The following is a 19,034-nucleotide window of genomic DNA, read 5'->3' on the forward strand; positions in this document are numbered from 1 at the left end:
GTTAGACAAGAGGTGTATTCTTAGGACTGAAAAACCTAAAATACCTAGTAAAATATCTAATAAATTCCATAGTATATATTTATCTAAATAGAGTGTTTGTAACAACTAAAGCACTTCAGCATCTGTTGTCATGATTGAAATATTATCTTGATAAAGTAAGACAATTTTAGTGTCCTGGTATGTGGAATTTGGTGGGAGAGGCTTGAGCTGTTTTTCAAACCTTAAGGTAAATCCATTTCTGATGAGTTGAAAGAAAGGCATGACAGTACACCACAAAGCAATCTGAATCAAGTGATGCTGATTTATGACTTGACAGTCTATAGCTGGTCTTCAGTTTAGTAGTTGCTGGTTTTTGGAAAATACACTTAAGGTAACCGTTGACTCTGGGATCTCCAGAGTTTATTAATCTTTGGCAAAGAAAATGTTTCCTGTATTTAAAACTTCCTTAGAGCAACATATTCTTCTTGTTATGTTCTGAAGTTTCAAAAATCAGTGACAACAAAAAGAGTAAAAAGGGATGCTCCTAAACTTCCATTAAAACATGCAAAACAATGTTTAAAAGTCAGATCAGTTTTACATCTGTTAGATCTCAATGAGATTTGTAAAACAAACTGTTAAAAAAAAAGATGTATTAACTAAGTTTTAGAAATTTGTGCATTCACAATTTTAAAAATCAAAATATATGGGAAAGTTTGTTTTTGTGTACAGCTAACCCTCAATGAAATAGTTCATTACCAGAAAACAATCACAAGAAAAACATTTTTGGAAGTATGTTGAACTATATTGTTTTCAGAAGAGGATAAATGATGGCGACTGCATATTCAGTTTTAACTCCAGATTCCACATTAGGATAAGAGAGAAGTTTTATCCCTTGGCTTGTGTAGGCTACCACTAACTTCAGGGTTTTTCTAACAACTTGAACCCATCTCTAAGTTGGTACTTACTCTGTAGCATTCATGTGATAAGTAATAAACTTTTCATCAAGGCAAAAATGCAGTAATTACAGTTTTCCTAATGTCCTGTTGCTAAAGGAGCTACACAGCAAACTTCAGTGAAAATTCGTTATTTGATGCACAAAACTTAATGTCCTAATGTCAAGAAAAAAAATAAAAAACCCCAAAGGAAATAAAGTCAGGATCAAATGTTGACCTTTGTTGGGCATTCGTGATTTCTGCTGATGGAGGTGCCATGGAAGCATAATTCTGGTCCCATGTGAACTGGCATAGTCACATGATACAACTATTCCTATTTTTGATATACAAGGAGGTGACCAGTTCAAGAAGCAGAAACAGTAACTAACACATGCTAGTCTAGGATCTTACAAGTACCTGTGCAGAACTACTAAAACCTGTATTTTAACCTGTTCATGTGTTTTGATCATGAACTAAATTTTATACATGTTCAGCACAAATAGCTTGAAGGGCAAGTTATCATTATATTAGAATAACAATTAGAATAATCAAATTTCAGTGCACTTAACCTTAAAACCTCTCTCCTTAATTCTACCTTACTGTAGGCAAGAATATTTGCCAGTCATTTTTCTTTAATTATTTACATTAACAAATGTAATTTAAAATATGAAGTAAAAATAGCTATTGATACTATCCTAAATTATTAAAAGCAAATTATATTTAAAAGGAAATTTTTAAATGTTATAATTACATAAAAATCTAAAATCTGCACTGAAAAAGCATTGTTCAATATATCCTAGGAGTATTATTTCTATGTTATTGCAATATAAGAGAGATACACTGCATTTATCATGACTCTCTCATAGTCTTTGGCTCCTAGAGTAAAAAAAATTAAAAGGACATAACTGTTACAGATAAAGGTTTCATTGTTTTATTCCTTTGCTACCATGAGAGTTTCCTGTTAAATAGTTCTTTTTACTTTTTGAAAGATGGTCAATTCCTACTGACTGATGTAGATGCAGCTAAAGTTTATTTGGGGGTTCTTTTCTTTTAAAGTTGGAACATAGTATCTCAAAATAGAATCTTAATAAATCAATGTAAAAAATCCCCACAATTTATAACAAAGAATATATCAAATTGACAGTTTAATTTTTACATTTTTAATCTGAAAGATAAATATTATAAAATGCCATGTAACTCTGTAGTTTGATTATCAATCCTATTAATCATCATAGAAAATAGAGGGGAATTTCTTGTTCCTCCCCACTGAAAGAACCCTGTAGGTGAGATGAAGGAATCCCTCGGATTCTAAAACAAACAAATGAAACTGTTTAAGAGAATAAAAACCAAAAATAAAAATTCTACTTTCCCCATCTCTCTAGAAAGAGTGGGCATCTGACAACATCTGCTTGGAAAGACAAAATCCTAGTGGAACAGACTGGTTGATAAATTCTCTACCATACAAATCATTATTATTCTCATTAAAATACAATGTTCTGTATTTCAACGCGAGAAAGAATTTGGAAATATAGCCTTTATACTTTTCCTCTGGTCAGGACTAGAAGGCATCACAGAGGACAAAGTCATCAATAAAGACATGGGATAAAATCCTGCTGTGTTGATTTATTGCAAAAAGTACTTTATACCTTTACACACATCTTGCATGTTGTCAGAGGTGCAGCGGAATTTGAAAACAAACTATACTAGATATAGTTTTTGGTGAAGAATGTGAATGCTTACAAAGTATAACTGGATATTACAAGAGGAAAAAACTTGCTTTCACACTGACAAGAGAACAACAAAGAAATAAAAATACTTTTTAAAATGAACTTTAACTTCTTCCTGTTATTTTAGGAATAGAAAGGTCAAACCACATTGTGTTAAATATTTTTAAAGCCTACATACCATTTTTGTTAAATCGTGGCCAGCCCAGTTCTATGCAGAACCATCACTCCCGAGTCAAGATATTAAGCCCAATTGGAAATTCCCATGAAGGCTAAGATTTCTTTGAGAGTATTACACTAAAGCTAAGAAATATAGCAATAGATAATCAATTCACTTTTATGCCTGAATCCTAAATGTCCAAGGACAATCCCTTATGAACAGTGCAGACGCTGTGTTTAACTGATGCCACCACTTAAGCCACATTTATTGTTTTTTCTCCAGATGGCAGCATGACTTATGTTTACAGTATAAAAGTATACTCTACAGTGTATATCAAAAAGAATCAGGTGGGTTTTTTCCTTTTTAATTAGCATCTTATAGTAATTATCTAAACCTACATTGAAGAATATTAACTTAAATTCACCCTAAAAAATATTTTAGCATTCTTCTATAAAAGACAGGCATACTTACCTTGACTCTGTTAAATATTATTCCCATTAGTGTCATACTTTGTCAACTCACCAAAGGAGAAGTTTAAAGAAGAAATGTAAAGCTCAGTGCTATCCTTTAAGAGCAACACTATGAATAGCAGCATCTCTATTTCTAAAGGATCAGGTTTACTAAACTGTTTTCTAAACTGTGAGCACATGCTGCTGTCTCATCATTAATGTAGAATGTATTATTGTCTAGTAAATGTAAAACGGATTCTTACAAACCTATTCATCTATTTAACAGAAACTCAAGAAAATAACTGAGAGAAAGGAAATACTTTCCCCCACTAACATTTTCAGCATAAACTTATGGGACCCAATCCTTAGTTCTCAACAATACCTATAAATAAAGGCCTTTTTGTTTTGAAAATTCTTGCCTGTAGATTAATGGTGGAGTGGATTAGCACTCTATATGTGCTCTTAGCTGTGGAGATGCTGGTCCAGTACTTTTCATATAAAAGGAGTAAGAGAACCAAAAAAAGGAGAGGAGGGGAGCCATATAATTTGGTCTATTTTTGTATTCTCAGTATAGAGGGAAAAAAAAAGTCTGAAATAATGAGATTTATAATACATATTTTTCTAGCTTTCTTACTCATCTTTAAAGTATTGACAATTTTCTGTATAATTAATTACCACACAGAAAATATTTCCAACGCTGATGTGCAGGGTAATTTTACCCTAGCTTATTCCTGCCAGAGAGGAAACTCAGGCACCTGGGGAATGTCTTGCTTTGCCATCTTCAGCTCTTGCTAAGGAAGTCAGCTGAAATTTAGGGTGATGCTTTTAGGGATAAAGATTCAGAATGCTCTACCCTAGCCTCCTCCTAAGGGAGAGTTCTCTTTCTACTAATTTCAGGGAATGTAATATTGTTAAAACTTCAGTTCTGGAAGCCAAAATTATAAATACCATGGCAGAAAATGACCACAGATGTATTAGTCATTTAAAGAACTAGAATGTTACATTTCTTGAAGATGCTTTACACCCTAAAAAAGCACTGTATGATTTGCTAAAAATTTTTCTTATCTCCAAGTGGGGTTCTCGTACAATAATGCATAGAGGGAGGCACTGGGAATTAAAGAAGACACGATACTTGATTGTCCACAGAAGGAGGTCACTGAGGCAAACAAGTCTAAGCTAGTGAGAAAAACTGCAGAGCTATTGCACAGCCTGTCAGTTCCACTGAATCTGACTTGCATCAAAGATATATTCTGTAAAAAAATTTCAACGAAGTCTAACAAGAACTTCATTGGGGTGAAAATAAAAAGGAGTAACTTCAACAGTTTTCCATTAAATTAGGAGCTAATAATTTGACTTACAAAGGGGTTTTTTTGTAAAGAAGTTTCCAATTAATCCTTTCAAAGTTCTAGACACTAAATGAACATGAATGGCTGCACAAATGCAGTGAAAAAATGTAGAAAATCAAATCAAGAGGGGCAAAAAATTATTTATTTAATTTCTAGTACTTTACTTTACTTTCATAACCCCCAGTGAAAGTCAGTCAACAATTTAATTAGAAATGTCTAGTTTTCACAGGACCAGACAGTCTAGCTGTAGCTGTTTTTTTATTGAGTGCAAAAAACAGCTTCATCAGGTACAAAGTGAAGAGAGAGATGTCCATGGGCTTCTGCCTCCATGGAGGCATCTAGGCCTAAATCAGAAAAGCTGAAGGCAGGAAGGGGGAAAAAATAAAGAAAAAAGGGAGAGGCAGGAGAGAAAGGGTAACTAAAAGAACAAGCAAGCTGCAGCTTAAGATGGGGCAGGGCAGGGTTCTGCCTAATGTCAACAGATTAATGATGGAGTATAGAACAAAACAGATTTCCTGACAGTTCTATAGGCAGCACTCAACTCCAGTCACCCCAATGATATGTTCAGTATCACTGTCCAAGAGTTTCTGAGTCTTGTGGAGTGAATTTTACTGGCCCTTTAAGGACTTGTTTTTTTAAACAATGACTGAAACCTGAGAAGGTTGAGAATAATTCCACTTTCAGTAGCACAAGTAAGACTAAAATGTCATCTATTTTGTGATTGTAAAGCTGTTGGAGAGGAATTGGCACAGAGTAAAGAAGTGTCTGGCTGAAAGGTCTCTAAAACCACCTTACATCTGGGCACAAACTAGAGCTGGACTTCAGACATGCCTTTCCCCAGGTCTTTTGCAGTCCCAAGCTGAGAATTACTGTAGTTGTCTACAAACACAAGAAGACTGAGATTAGAAGCCCAAAGAGGCCAGTGACTGTTGCTACTCTGAGGCCCAAGACGTGTTTTCAGAATTCACTCACAAGATCCCAGGCATCCCACTACATCTTCTTTGGAGTTAGGTTAATGAAAACTCCTGATCTGCCCAAGATTTTGACATTTTAAACACCCTGGAAAGTTATTTGTTATGGATAAAGCTTAGGGAAGGATTTTCACTACTAAAACCATAAACTCTTTTGCAGATTGGAAGTGAATAGGGAAAAGCAGAATAACTGTGAAAATCTTTGGAGTAAGGAAGACAAAAAAAGCTAGGAAAATGATGCTGAAGGAAAAACAAAAGACAGAAACACACCATGAAAACGCTATGAATATACATATGCATTTGAATTGGAAAGGCAGAACAAAACATTTGAGTCTTGAGATCCGTATAATCAATCTGCCTTCTATTTCTCCTTATTTCCAGTTCCAGTATGGTATATGGTACATCATCCCTACCGGGATCGTTTGGACTAAAATGTACTTTTGTATTTATACACAAGTACATTTTCTTCACCAGGAAAAGGCAATAGTGCACACTAGACAGTCTGCAGAGTGATTCTTATATAAACATACATATTATACATCTATTGTGTTAGTGAATCTGAAAATAAAGTTTCTACACAGGTTCTGTAGCAGGTAAATAACACCTTTCCTTTCCTGGGATTTAGATGAAGAAAGTATTAAATAAACATTTTATTATTACTATAGTAAAATAATGTTACATTATATTAAGAATACAAGGTCAATCATTTAAGAGCAATCACATACTTATCAACTGGTCTGCAAGATAGAGAACATCTATATGTCACAAGAAAAATCAGACTCTTTAAAAACAGGACCCATTGTATTATCTAATGTGACTCCTAGTTGCACTAGGAGATAATCTCCCAACAGTTTGAATGTTGTCATGGGTATGGACAAAAACGACAGATCTTTCTGACAGAAGCTGGTTAGTTTGTGGGAAATGTTCATACTAATGCATATACAATGCAACATGAGGTAACTTGAAAATAGAATTCTTGTCACTGAAACTGTTAAAAAAGTACTTTTTTTAAAGGTGTGACTGACATTTCTTACTATAAAAATTTCTCTTTGCTGCCTTCTGCAAGAAGCAAGCACTTCAAACTCTGTGACTCTCCCAATTTATAAAACAAACATTTGTGCAAGTTTTCATGACTTGTTATTCTTTATTTTTAAAAACAGGCTTATTCATTCTCTTCCATTCTGAAAGATTAAGGCATAATGGTAGGATGGTAGGAGAGTGAAAAGGCAAATGATTAATTGTATATTGCACACATACAGAGATCCCACTAGTTGTAAACCAATGTTTCAGTTTTAAATAAGGTGGTCATTTATTTCAATTAATATAATCCATTACTGTAAAACATGTCTTCCATCTTTTCTGTGTAAGTGGAATTTAGAATCGTTCCTATTTGGAAGAAAGGAAGAAGAATCTACAAGCAGATACATTTTTATTGAAAATAAATTTTTAGCATCTAAGCCACCACAGCATTATGTTAATTGCATTCAGTTTATGCATTACAGAACCACTTCATGTGTAAAAAACTGCTTTTGGGGCATGCAATTTTATCAGGAGATTTAAGTATCTTAATGTTCTCATGAACTTTCATAATTTCCCTTAATTCATGATTTAAAAATTCTATTAGGAATTTAAATATTTTCCCATGTTAAAAAAAAATTAATTTTAATGAGACTGTTACTCATGTGCTTTTTACTACATATTCCACAGTGTTTTCTTTCCTTAGAATTAATTTATGCTGACACATGTAACTTGTTTCTGTGATTTTCTGCATGAAATCCATGCTCTGCCATGTTTTATTTTGCTTTGCTGTTCCTTGCTCACTTGTTTCATATATAGAAATAAATTAATAAAAAGAGGAACTTGGGACACTTTCTCTTCTGGTTTGTTTGTTGGTTTTGGGTTTTCTTCCTAACAGAACTTGCAGAATTAGAAAAAAAACCATTTACAGATATGATATTATTAAATAATTTCTGAAAAAAAACCCGTAACCATCAATTAATAGGTATTAACTCCTACTAGAATGATACTTGTAGCATCACTGAAATTACAGATGTTTTAAGTTCTATAGAGGTTACTGGAAAAATTTAATGGACTAATACAGTAGTGGGTATACTAAGCCATCTTAAAGCAATGAAAAAACTGTTGGTCTCAATTCAACTGGAACACATTGGGTTGTAAATAAATGGTATGTATTTGGCTGTGTCATGCTGTGTGAAGAACATAGAGTGTAGGAGGAACTACCTCAGTGGCATCAAATAGGGTGCCAAATACCAACAAAATTAAAAATCAGCTACACATCTCAAATGTGCTTCTTCACAAGTGTGAAGGATAGGATTCCAAAGAAAGGCTTATAAATCTACTTATGTACACAACAAGAACATGTAGAGTGAAGAGTAAAAACTTACTGTGATCCAGTGAAGTGTTCCAAAATGAGGTTCAAACCAACCAAAACCAAAAAACAACTGACTTCTAAAACCTTCTAAAACATGAACTTGTTCCCACTGAAATGCATGGCAAGTTTCCATTGATATAAGTTTTCTAGGAATGATCTTTAATACTGCTGTTTAATATCTAATCTATATTACCGTTATTTTTTTGCACAATTCAACTTGGAATGCAGTAGTGTGATATGAAAAGCGTGTTTTGTTTGCAAACTTGGAATGAAATCTGGCTTGGACTAGATTGCACAGTAAAGAAGCCAGCAAAAGGGAATTTGACACTCACCATTCTGGCAGAACTCAAGTTTCTCAAAAAAAAGTCTTACTGGCTACACACCAGAAAAGCTATTGATCCTTTCTACTAGCATGTTAAATCTCAAACTATCTGTGAGATTTAAAAAATCTCTTATTTCTTCTTCTTTATGACCTATTACTGAGTTAATTAGGAGTTCTCAATCCTTATTCAGCACAGTACTTACACATGTTTCCAACTTTACACTCCTGACAAAACCCAAATCCTTATCTGGCTTCATTGACTTCATTGTAAGTTATGTTAAGCAGAAGTTTATGACTGAATAAGCACTCTGGTATTTTGCTGAACCAGGAACTTGACTTCTGCAGATGACAAGGAGTCCCTCTGACTTCTTTTGTTTACAAGTGCTCAGTTTTATCAGGTCACAGTTATGTGCCTTTAGCAAAATAGAGATAACAATTATTTGAGAGCAAGATCTATCATTTTGTCAAGTCATGACTCAAGAGTAGTCCATGTGGAGAGGAGGATGGAAAGAAGCGTAGTATGAATCAGATTCTTAACATACAACTACAGAATAACAAGATTAGCATATTTTCAATTATTATTACCATTGACATATATAGAGAAGATTAAGTGGATCAGAAGAATTAAGCTTTGAAAGTATTGATATGCTAAATTCAGCTATATAATAATACTGGCAAATATTGATACTGATTAACTTTGTGCTATGGGAGTTAATACTCTACATACAAAGTCTGAAATACAATTCTGGGTTTGGAAATATCTGTTAATCAAATGAAGTACTATGCATTTTAATGTTTTGCTCATGCTACTTTAGCAATATATCTTAGTCATGACTTGGCAATTCAGTGATCATGAAGCCTTTGATCTATATCCTGACCTGTTAAATAGTATCAGTCAAAACAGAGTGGGAGAAAGGATGCTTTAATGCAGTGGATATTCTTTCAAGCCAAACTGAGAAGGCACTAGGTCCATTTCTAAAGACTTTTCTTTTGGTTGCAATTGATTAAAAAGAGAGGAAATTCAATGATCTAAAGTCAGAAGGATATTTATCACATACTAATAATTCCTTGCGTCAGTTAACACACTGTGGATTATTTATTCTCCAACTGTGTCATAAAAATGAGTCAGTGCTGGTTAACAAGAAAATGTTTTTTCCTGTTAATCAGTGATGTAATTTTCAAAGTGGAAGGTAGCAGATAATAGCAATTTACTACAAAGTAAAAATAAAATCTTTACCCTAATAAAAAGGATCTTCTCTCCGACTCTGTATCTTCCCTGTGAAAGACGCTCCACACAGAACTTATTAGGGCATTTACAAGGTGGATCTTCAGAAATGTGTTTAACCTGTGAAACAAGAAGTTATTAATAGAAACTATTTAAAATGGCATGGATAGCAAAACATTCCATAAGACACTTGTCATAATATATCACTTAATATAAGTCTTAATTGATGATGTTTTTCTTGGTTTTTCTTAACATTTCTGTAATCCCAGAAAGCACCCTATGGGTGCTTCTAATAGCAATGATTTAGTAGCTGAGATGAGTTAAAAATAGAGACAAATGTCACATAGTTCAGCATCAAATTTGCACTCTTTTATCTGAAGTCAAACAGTTTGTTACATGGAGTTCACCATCAACCTTTTGTAAATGTATTCTCAGTATTTTATGGTGAATCAGCTCACAGTGTTAATACAGGTAACAGGCAAAATGAAGATGTCATAAGATGCATCCTGCCTTCTAAATACATATAAATATAGAGGTATCTTCCTTACCAGTAAGAGGCCCTGCCTCTTTAAAATTGTGCACACCACCTTAGAAAAAAAGCATACAGAAAATACTGTGACATGATTAAAAACTCCTGCCAAGACACTCCCCAGAATTTTCAACTGCCCTTTGATGATCTCTTTGTTAGGGCTAGTTCAATCAAACTACCTCAAGTACACTATCACTGCCAAACCTAACTACATAGCCCCAAAAATAAGGGCTGAGAAAAAACAGATGAAAACCACTTTCCTGCTTTTTATTAGCTGCATCAGCTTGACTTTGGCCTCCTTGTTCTGGCATATGCTACCAAAGGCAGTGATGTTTAGTAAAAGAATATTTTGTACTCTTCAATGATAGGAAAGTAGCAAAGGCATCAATATCAAGAGCAGATCTGGCTGTGAAACTCTTATTTGACATTCATATTGCACTTCTGCATTGGAACAGCAAGAATAAGTGCAGCATTTTCGTACACTGTGGTTTTCTTGGACAAAGTACATACCTAGTACATCAGCATCAAACAATGCAAAATGCCAGAAGAACTTGTAGATGTTTGTCCACTTCAAATAATATTCCAGACATTTTCATATCCAGTTTGTAAACCAAGGCCTGTAAAAATGGTCTGAGGCCCAGGAAAGGATATTTTCAGAATAGCTAACAAATTAAAGTCTTAAATTGTTTCATAAAAAGAAAAGATGCCTGGCCAAATCTGTAGCACTCTAGTAAGTGTTTTAGTTATCATGAATAGATAAGGCTTCTGAAGGACAAATGGCTTTCAGATCTGCTTTAAGAATTAAGTTTCAGTATGTTAAATAAGACATAAAGAACTTATAAGGTAACCAATTATTGTTTCTATACTTCTGAAACTAGCCCTGTTGAGTGATTCAAAGGCTTTCCAATTACTTCTGAAAATTGCTCAGTGCCTTTATCGGAATAACATTATTACTTTGTGGAGGGTTTTTTATAAGTATTCTTAAGATTTCTTTTTTTAAATCAGGGCATGATATTTTTATGAAAAAAATAATTAGAATAACACTTAACAGAGGAACTCCACATGTATTTTACACACAAAAAGTGTTTCTCAAGTATCAGATGAGTTGTCCTCAGTTTGAATGAGTCACTTTTTGCATTGTAAGATCAGTTACTCAAGTGATTTTTATCAACATGGGTGAGACTTAGCCACCATTTTTGGTGAATAAACTATTTAGATAGTCAATGTACAATAGGAATAACTTATATGAAGTCAGTGGTTGATGATTTCAATCCACGTGCAGGTTGCTGAGGATGAAAAAGGTGTATTGCTGTATTTCTTGGAATATAGTACCAGGACTGGGACTGTGCTTAGGGAGCTTTTTGGCAATGGCTCTCTGAATACTGTTTGATAATCAAGGATTCCTGACATAGTATCCTATGGCATTTATCACCCTTGGAGACATTGGAAATTCGAAGCTGAAAATGGGTGGTCAGAACTTAATGCTTCATCCACCAGAGTTCATCTAAGGAACCAAAAACTCAGAGTAGCTGGGCCTAAACAAGTTCAAGGTTATTTTGAACTGTGTAAGCAAAATCTTCAGCCTGTGGAGAATGAAAGCCAACAGATTTATTCTAGTGTAAAACAGAGGATAATAAGATCTTCACTGTTGATCCTGCTATTGAGGGTTCCATTGCCTTACTGTCCCAAAGGACACAGAAGTATTGAGTGGAATTTGGAAATCAAATAAGGAAGCAGAGGGAGGAATTATACTCTATTTTACTTTGTGTCTGGACTATATGAGCAACTGCTGCTATTTTATGGTGTGAGTGTCTGGGGCAGTGCCGGTCAGGAATCTAGCTGGATGAATTCCATTCTGTTTCTATCCGTACTGCTTTCTAAATTAAAGGAGGTGGTTAGAGAAAACCTAGATACTCTCTGTTCAATTTCTACAATATATGCAGTCATCATCCTCCTTCTATACATAACTGTTCTTTCTCAATTCTGTTGAAACACGAGTGCTTTTGCAAAGTTAAGGAAGAAATACAAACCAGAAAATTTTAAATGTAATTATATGCATCAAATAAAAAAAGTGTTTCAATAAAATGAATGAACATTATATTCCATCTGCTCTTTGTAACAGGAAAGTGGCACATGGATTTTTCAAGAAGTGCTTTGTAACTCCCAGGTGGCACATCTACCTTGCAATGTAGTAGTTGCTATGGTAACTGCTTCTTTTTACAGGCTAGATTTTTACTTTTCCAGTTTAACCTCTTCATGGTCTCAAAATGTGTCCTTTTCATCTGATTCCAGCTGTTTCAAATGAACCCCTATGGGTTTGCACCAGAAACATGAACACTCAATATGCTGCAACAAGTTTAATGAAATTCAAAGCAAGATACTTTTGTTCTAACAATGAGGAAAACAATGCTTGTTTTTTAACTATGGGAGAATCATGCAGAACAGCATAAAAATTAGGCTGAAATATCTTAGAAGTGTTTGTTAACATTCAGTACAAGTCAGTATGAGCCAAATCTCGTCCTGACTCAGTCCTTCCTCAGACAAAGTACCAAGTGGGAGTTGGTGAATAAGGAGTAGAAGAGTAATAAGAAGGGAATGTGGCCCTAAGCACAAAGCTAGGCTAAGCTGCAGAGCTCCTACACAGTGTGACTTTTTTTTTTCCAAGCTTCAGACATAAATAATTGTGGTCAAAAAAACCCCAAAACTCTCTACGTCTACAAATGTTTAAAATAGAGTGAGATGTTAAACTCAGGCTTGTGTGTGTTTTGCAAGTAAGTGCATATCAGAATGGGTAAGATAGGAAGAAGCTTCCTCCCACAACTTACAGCATCATCCAACAGTTTCCCTGTGCTCTTTTTCCCAGGAGACTTTGTGGGTGATGGTGAAGGAGATGGAAGGGGAGCTGAAAATGTTTCCTCTTGTTCAATCTCTTTTTCCAATTTTATTAATCCAGGAGGTTCCACCCCAAACCTTTTGGAAACATGCAAATAATAAATTACTAGTCCATATAAAGTATTATGTATTTTAAACTGAAACAGTGGAAAGAATTTCTACTTTCTGTGCAATAGCAGAATGATACGCACATCAATAAACATGTACAAAATATAGCAACCATTATTGCCATCATGTCAAATTAATAGAAAAAAATAATTTAGATGCAGTCTCTCAGTTAATCAAATTTACAGGAAATACAGGTATTTTTTCAACTTCTCTGTCTGATAACATATATATTGGTGAATAATTTATGAACAACACTAGACCTCAAAAATTTGACTTGTCCATGCAGGACAGAGTCAAATTCAGTACATTTGTGCTTTTTTAAATTTTTTTTCTTTCCAAACAGCATCTTTTCAAATTACATGACAGTTTTGTGTTAGTATTTTTCAAAGAAATCCAAATGTAAAGGGATTAAGGGTTTTCCTGGTCTCAGCTATTGTACTGAATTTATAGGTAAGTAAACTGAGACATGGCCACTACTCTTCAGCAGTGGTTAGTGTTTTTACTAATTGATTTTTGACAGCCAGTCTTCAGATCTCTGTTTACAGTGGCAACACACTTGTAGCTCCAGCTAGAACAAAATACATGCAACTTCAGCACAGACAAACCCAAAATAGAGCACTGGAAGAGCAAGGTTCTTTTTGAAAGATCTTTTGAAAGCTTTATGGCAAGTGATTGAGTCAGTATCTCACATGAAGCAGCAGAGCTTGGACAGAACTCAGAAGTCTAAAAGCACATCTCATTTTCCTAATTCCTGATAATCCCCTTATGTTTTTTTCGTTTTTTTTTTAATCTGCCAACACTGAACAAACCCCAGAAAAACAGATCGAGTTCCTTTTTCAGAGAATGACTTCAGCTTGGAAGAGTTATCATGCCAGGTAGGCTTCTCATAGCAAACTACTTGCACAAATGAAACCATATTTTCTTCTGTAGCAGAAAAGTCCATAGTCCAGATGCAGAACTATACTGACTTATCTAGATAAAGATCTGGACGCTAAAATATTGAGCAGTAACAAATATATATAATGAAAATTTAAGCTAAATACCATAATAATGATAGAAGTGTACAGAGAAAAGATATAAGTGCATATACTAGCTTTTGAGTTTTTCTGATAACATTTAATTTCATCATACTAATGCCTAGTAAATTAATAGAAAGTAAACCAAGAACCAAATCTGTGCTTGTATTGGCTTCTAACTGGTGCAGTCTGCCTAACGAAAAGTCAGCCAACATTGAAGCAAGCACATATATACAATCTATTTACTTCCTGTCTGTCTGCAGGTGCTGACAGGCTGTAAATTATTAAATTCCCACTGGGTTCTAAGCCTGCTCCTGCATACAGCCTTACTTATCACATAAAACTCTTCCACTGTAAGAAATGTTGCTTCTTTGCTTCTACTACTTTTCATAATTTCTACATTTTGTCTTTGTGATAGATTTTTAAAGTTTCCTGTACTTCCAGTATTCTGAATTCCTCTGGTGAAAAGTTGAAAAATAAAATCAATGAACAAAAACACCCATTTTTTTTCCACATGCTGTATCAACCTGAAGCAAAGTTGCTGGAAAGCTGAAATTGTAAAAACCACATCTTTTCTGAGAGGGGCAGAGGTGCAAATTCTGTTTGGGCAGGTATGCTGAGCATTTCCTTTTCTGCTCCTTTCTAGTCTGGCTTCTCACAGCTACACATGAAGCAGCATTGGACTGTAACATGATCTCTGGTAGACTTCTTAGAGCACCACTTTCCATTTTTATCAAGGTAAAATTGAATACAATAGCAGAAAGACCTTGAAATCGCTCAACAGTAATTCCAAAAGACCTGTGATGGTTGTTTAACCCCCCAGAGTTTAACAGTAACCCAAGAACTTCACTCTTTGTGCAGAAAAGATAATTTAGCTGTTTTCCATTGTATAATCTCTGACTTTCGTATACTTAGGGAGAATGCTGGATCTATGCAACCCACTGCAATAGTCCTGTGCATTGTCAGTGGTCAATTCCATCCCGTAGGACGGTTCCCTCTCTCATAAATCATCTCACTGTGACCACATAACATCTGTCAGTGACACAAGGGCTCATTTTAACTATTGAAGTTTCACAGACGATCTCAAATTTTGTTTTCATAAACAACTGAAATTCAGGATAATTTATCAGGCACTTGTATTTTTATTGGTATCTTTGAACTGCTACTCTTTGAGCCAGTGGTCACACCAGTTTCCCACTCACTGTGCAGTCCATCCATCAAGTCCATCTGTCTCTAATTTGGCTAAGAGGACACTATGAGATAATATGCTAAAAGGATTACTAAAGCAGAGGTAAATAAATTGTCACCTGTCTCCCCTCCTCCACGGAGTATCTGTTGAATACAGAACAGAACTCAATTTAACTCCTCCTCAAGCAATCCTCATTCTTCCTCACTTGTGCCTCAATCACATGTCTATTTGCATTAAATAAAAGAGCTTAGGTTGACTTATGGGAGTTACAGACCCTGAAGACAAACAATAATCTAGCTGGGCAAAGTGTGCCAAAAGCTGAGTCCTTGTGATGAGTAAGCCACTTCGAACATATCTTTCTGCTTCTAAAATTACTCAGTGTCTCTTACTCTTTTCGTTCTTCAAAAACAGACTGAGGCACATTTTCAAAGATCTCTGCAGCTCCTGTTCTGGAAAGCAGATCCCTAAGACTGCCAACAGACCTGGTTTGCTTTACAAAGCATACGTCTGACTTCTCTCCTGTTTAAAGCAGCACAGCAGTGTCACTTTAATGTGCTCTTTCCTACATCTAATGAAGGCAATTACCAGTTCTTCTTTCCCATACAGTTCTAGTTAACCACAGCTCAGGCAAAACTGGCATCACGTATTTGGTTTTCAATTGTATTAACCTGACATTCTACTTCAGTTTTGGTGTACCTTGGAAGTGTACAAGACTATAAATGGGGGGTTGTTTGTTTTTGAAGAGATACTAGAGCAGGAAAAAGTAGACAGACATATTATTTGACCCTGAAGCTATAAATAAAATTAAAATAAAGAGACATAAATACAGAAACATAAACAAAATACATAAAATAATCATTAATGATATATGGTAATAAAAATAAAAAATAAAATACAAATATTTTAAGAGTAAAGGGATAGATATGCATAATAAATGACAACATGGCTTATTTACTTGTTCAGTATTTCTTTTCATGTCTGGAACAGAAAGCATCTGAGACATGGAAGCTTAAGACAAATATAAAGGATAAGATTCTATTTTCATTCCCTTGTAGATCTATTGAGACATCAAATCTCATTGCAAAATGAGATTAATCTAACTCAACCAACTTTAGCAGAATCCAACACTACCTAACTACTAACATGCATTCCCTGAGGAAGCTGGATACTATCAAGTAACCAAGTGGGGCAGATACTCCTGACAGTTATGCCTCAGGCATAGGGTCTATCTCCAAGCTGGTCTTGAAAGCACAGTTTGTTTGCTCAGGTAAATTAAGATTCATTAAAATCAATTTCATTATGCACCTGCAGATCAAAATTCTTTCTTCTTTGTGGGAAGTTAAAATTATTTGCCTTTTTAACCCAAGTTTTAGAGATAACAAAATAATTGAAAACTTGAAATCAACTATTTTTTTGGTTATTGCTATTCCTATGCAAGCTTCCACTGACAGCAAGGGTCCTTCTGAAACTTGACCATGAGACAAATTTCTTGTTTTCCATGTGAGTTCATTCACAAAATATGAATACACATGATGTAATTTTAACATGGCAAATACTGGTTCTTAAGCTTGGAATAAACAGGGGTCTCCTTCACACTGATTGTCACCACAAGGATTCTTCTGAAATTGATGAAATTATCTGCATAGCAAGGTACTCCAATTTGACGCACATGGATGAATGCAACTGCAATTTACAGGCAAGACTGGGCAGCAGCTCTGCTGCTCATGTATTTTTTAGTAAATCTTATGCACTATGGTGGTTAAATCTTCATCTGCAAAAAGGGGGAAAAAATCACATTCTAGTTACTGTACTTTTGATTGCTTAGCAAAAGTCTTTGTCTTGATGTCAAAGATAACATTTCAATGTACTGAAGGTCCAGCATGGCTAGAACCATCTTGGTCAGATTTAGGTCATGTGAAGATCATCTTATAACCAGTAAACTTAATTAAATCACAGTTTTTTTGTAGAGTGATCTGACTTTAGAAGGAGAAACAGCTCAAAGCTTCATAGAAAAAAAAATTCTCAAACCCTTCCTCTCCTAATACAAGGATAGCCAACAAATATCTTCATGGAGGTACAGAGATTTTGTAATATTTTTTAACAACTGCTCTCAAGAGGGACATCAAAACAAACATTCTATTTGAACCTAATGAGCACAAAATTTAGCTTGAGATGTGCTGATTTAATGTCTGTCAATAGCCACTGCTGTCAAGAATGCAAATATTTCATCAATCTATAAATATTTTCACCTACCTTGCTGCAATTCTTCCAAGTTCCAGCAAACAAAGGCACACTTCTCTTGGCTGCTTATGGAGTACTAGAAAAGCAAAATGAAGATGGAAAACATTGATAAATAAAAGCTACTTTAAAGATATTAGGGACGGAATGGAACCTAATCATCAACATCTGTAACTCTTGACTGATAAATGTTTGTTTTCTTTGGCTTGCAGTGGAATTTTACTGGAATAAAAAGGATGGGATTGATGAATGGTTCTCAGAGTGCAAACAGTTCAGAAGTCCCATTTAGTTTTCTAAATCACTGAATAATTATTTGGGATAATTCATAATCTGCAAGCAGTTAATAACTTTAAAAATAATCAAAAGATCTGGCAGAATACTTTCATTAGTAGAATGTCAAAAATAATAACATTAGAGTGATACCTTTCTTTCTACAGACTAAGAGAATTCATGTCCTTTAGATCACTATATTTCTTAGCCAATTTAAATAAAAAAAAAACAAAGTTGCATTAAGAAAGATATACCTCACTATAAATTTGGTCCTGAATTATTTTTACATCTACTCTTAAAGCAAATATGAAACTAGAATGCTTTAGGAATCAGTTCTTCACAGTACGAAACTCCCAAACAGACAAAAAAAAGTTTCTTCTTTATACATACACACATATATGCAAGTCTCCATGCCTGGATTCCACATAGAATAGATTTTTTATGATTCAGAAGTAGCTGTGACACAGCATGATCTTCTCATTGTGAGAGACTGAAATGTTAAGGGTTAATGTCCCAATCATCCATTTGCAAAAGCAGCAGGTGCTTAACTGAGGCCAGGTTGGCACTCCCTAACCAAAAGAGAGGAGGAGAGTTTCTGGTGGGGGGGGGAAGGGGGGTGTGTAACATTTGAACTGTTTAAGAGCAGCCCAGGCACAGAGGAGGTGTGCACCCACCCCCAGAGGATGACCACAACAAACCAGCTTTTGTTGAGCAACAAGCTGGGTTTTGAGCCAAATAAGGGAAAAGGCTCATAAGAAGCAGATTCTACAAAGTGGGATAGTGCTTTTTGTCATGGCAATGTCCTCCCTTACATAACTGGCTCAGGTGTAAAATACCCCTCTGTGGAAGGTATTGGGACACTCACACTTCCACATAGGCCTGAAGGCATACATCCCTTCTGATGGGCATAATTGGCTCAGCTGCACTGATGTGAGAGGCAGATGACATGTTTTAGGTGTCATAAACCATCAAAGTTCCCTAAAGTGTGCCCAGACTCATTTCTGGGGCCTTCCACCAGAGGACTGCACATGATCCATAGGGTTGCAACAGACTGTGCAAAACCCTTGCCCCAGGGGAGGTACCCTGGATGTTCTCACCTGAACCGGACTGTATATTAACCCATTGAATCTGGTGTTTCATGGGCTTCCCCCATCCTCGATGGAGCAAGACTATGACCATCAGTTCAAACAAGAGACACTGAAATTGCAACAATTAAGTCTTACTCCACTCTCTATTTTTATCCTTTCTCTCTTTTCCTCCTATATTTTCTTAAGTAATATCTTCATACTTTT

At 35.1% G+C, this 19,034-nt stretch overlaps 1 protein-coding gene across 5 annotated transcripts in view; it reads right to left on the reverse strand.

The window, feature by feature from the left end:
• The window catches only part of GAS2 (growth arrest specific 2), an 81,636-nt gene that overhangs the window by 19,627 nt on the left and 42,975 nt on the right, over positions 1-19,034 (reverse strand). For all 5 annotated transcript variants that reach the window (XM_039552313.1, XM_039552314.1, XM_039552312.1 and 2 more), the window contains exons 5-7: positions 17,488-17,551; positions 12,855-12,999; positions 9,513-9,620 (exon numbers count right to left, since the gene is read on the reverse strand). In XM_039552313.1, the coding sequence (XP_039408247.1) occupies positions 9,513-9,620; positions 12,855-12,999; positions 17,488-17,551 (317 nt within the window). The remainder of the gene's footprint in view (positions 1-9,512; positions 9,621-12,854; positions 13,000-17,487; positions 17,552-19,034) is intronic.

The sequence above is a fragment of the Corvus cornix genome, chromosome 5 (genome assembly GCF_000738735.6).
Source record: "Corvus cornix cornix isolate S_Up_H32 chromosome 5, ASM73873v5, whole genome shotgun sequence".
Taxonomy (NCBI): Eukaryota; Metazoa; Chordata; class Aves; order Passeriformes; family Corvidae; genus Corvus; species Corvus cornix.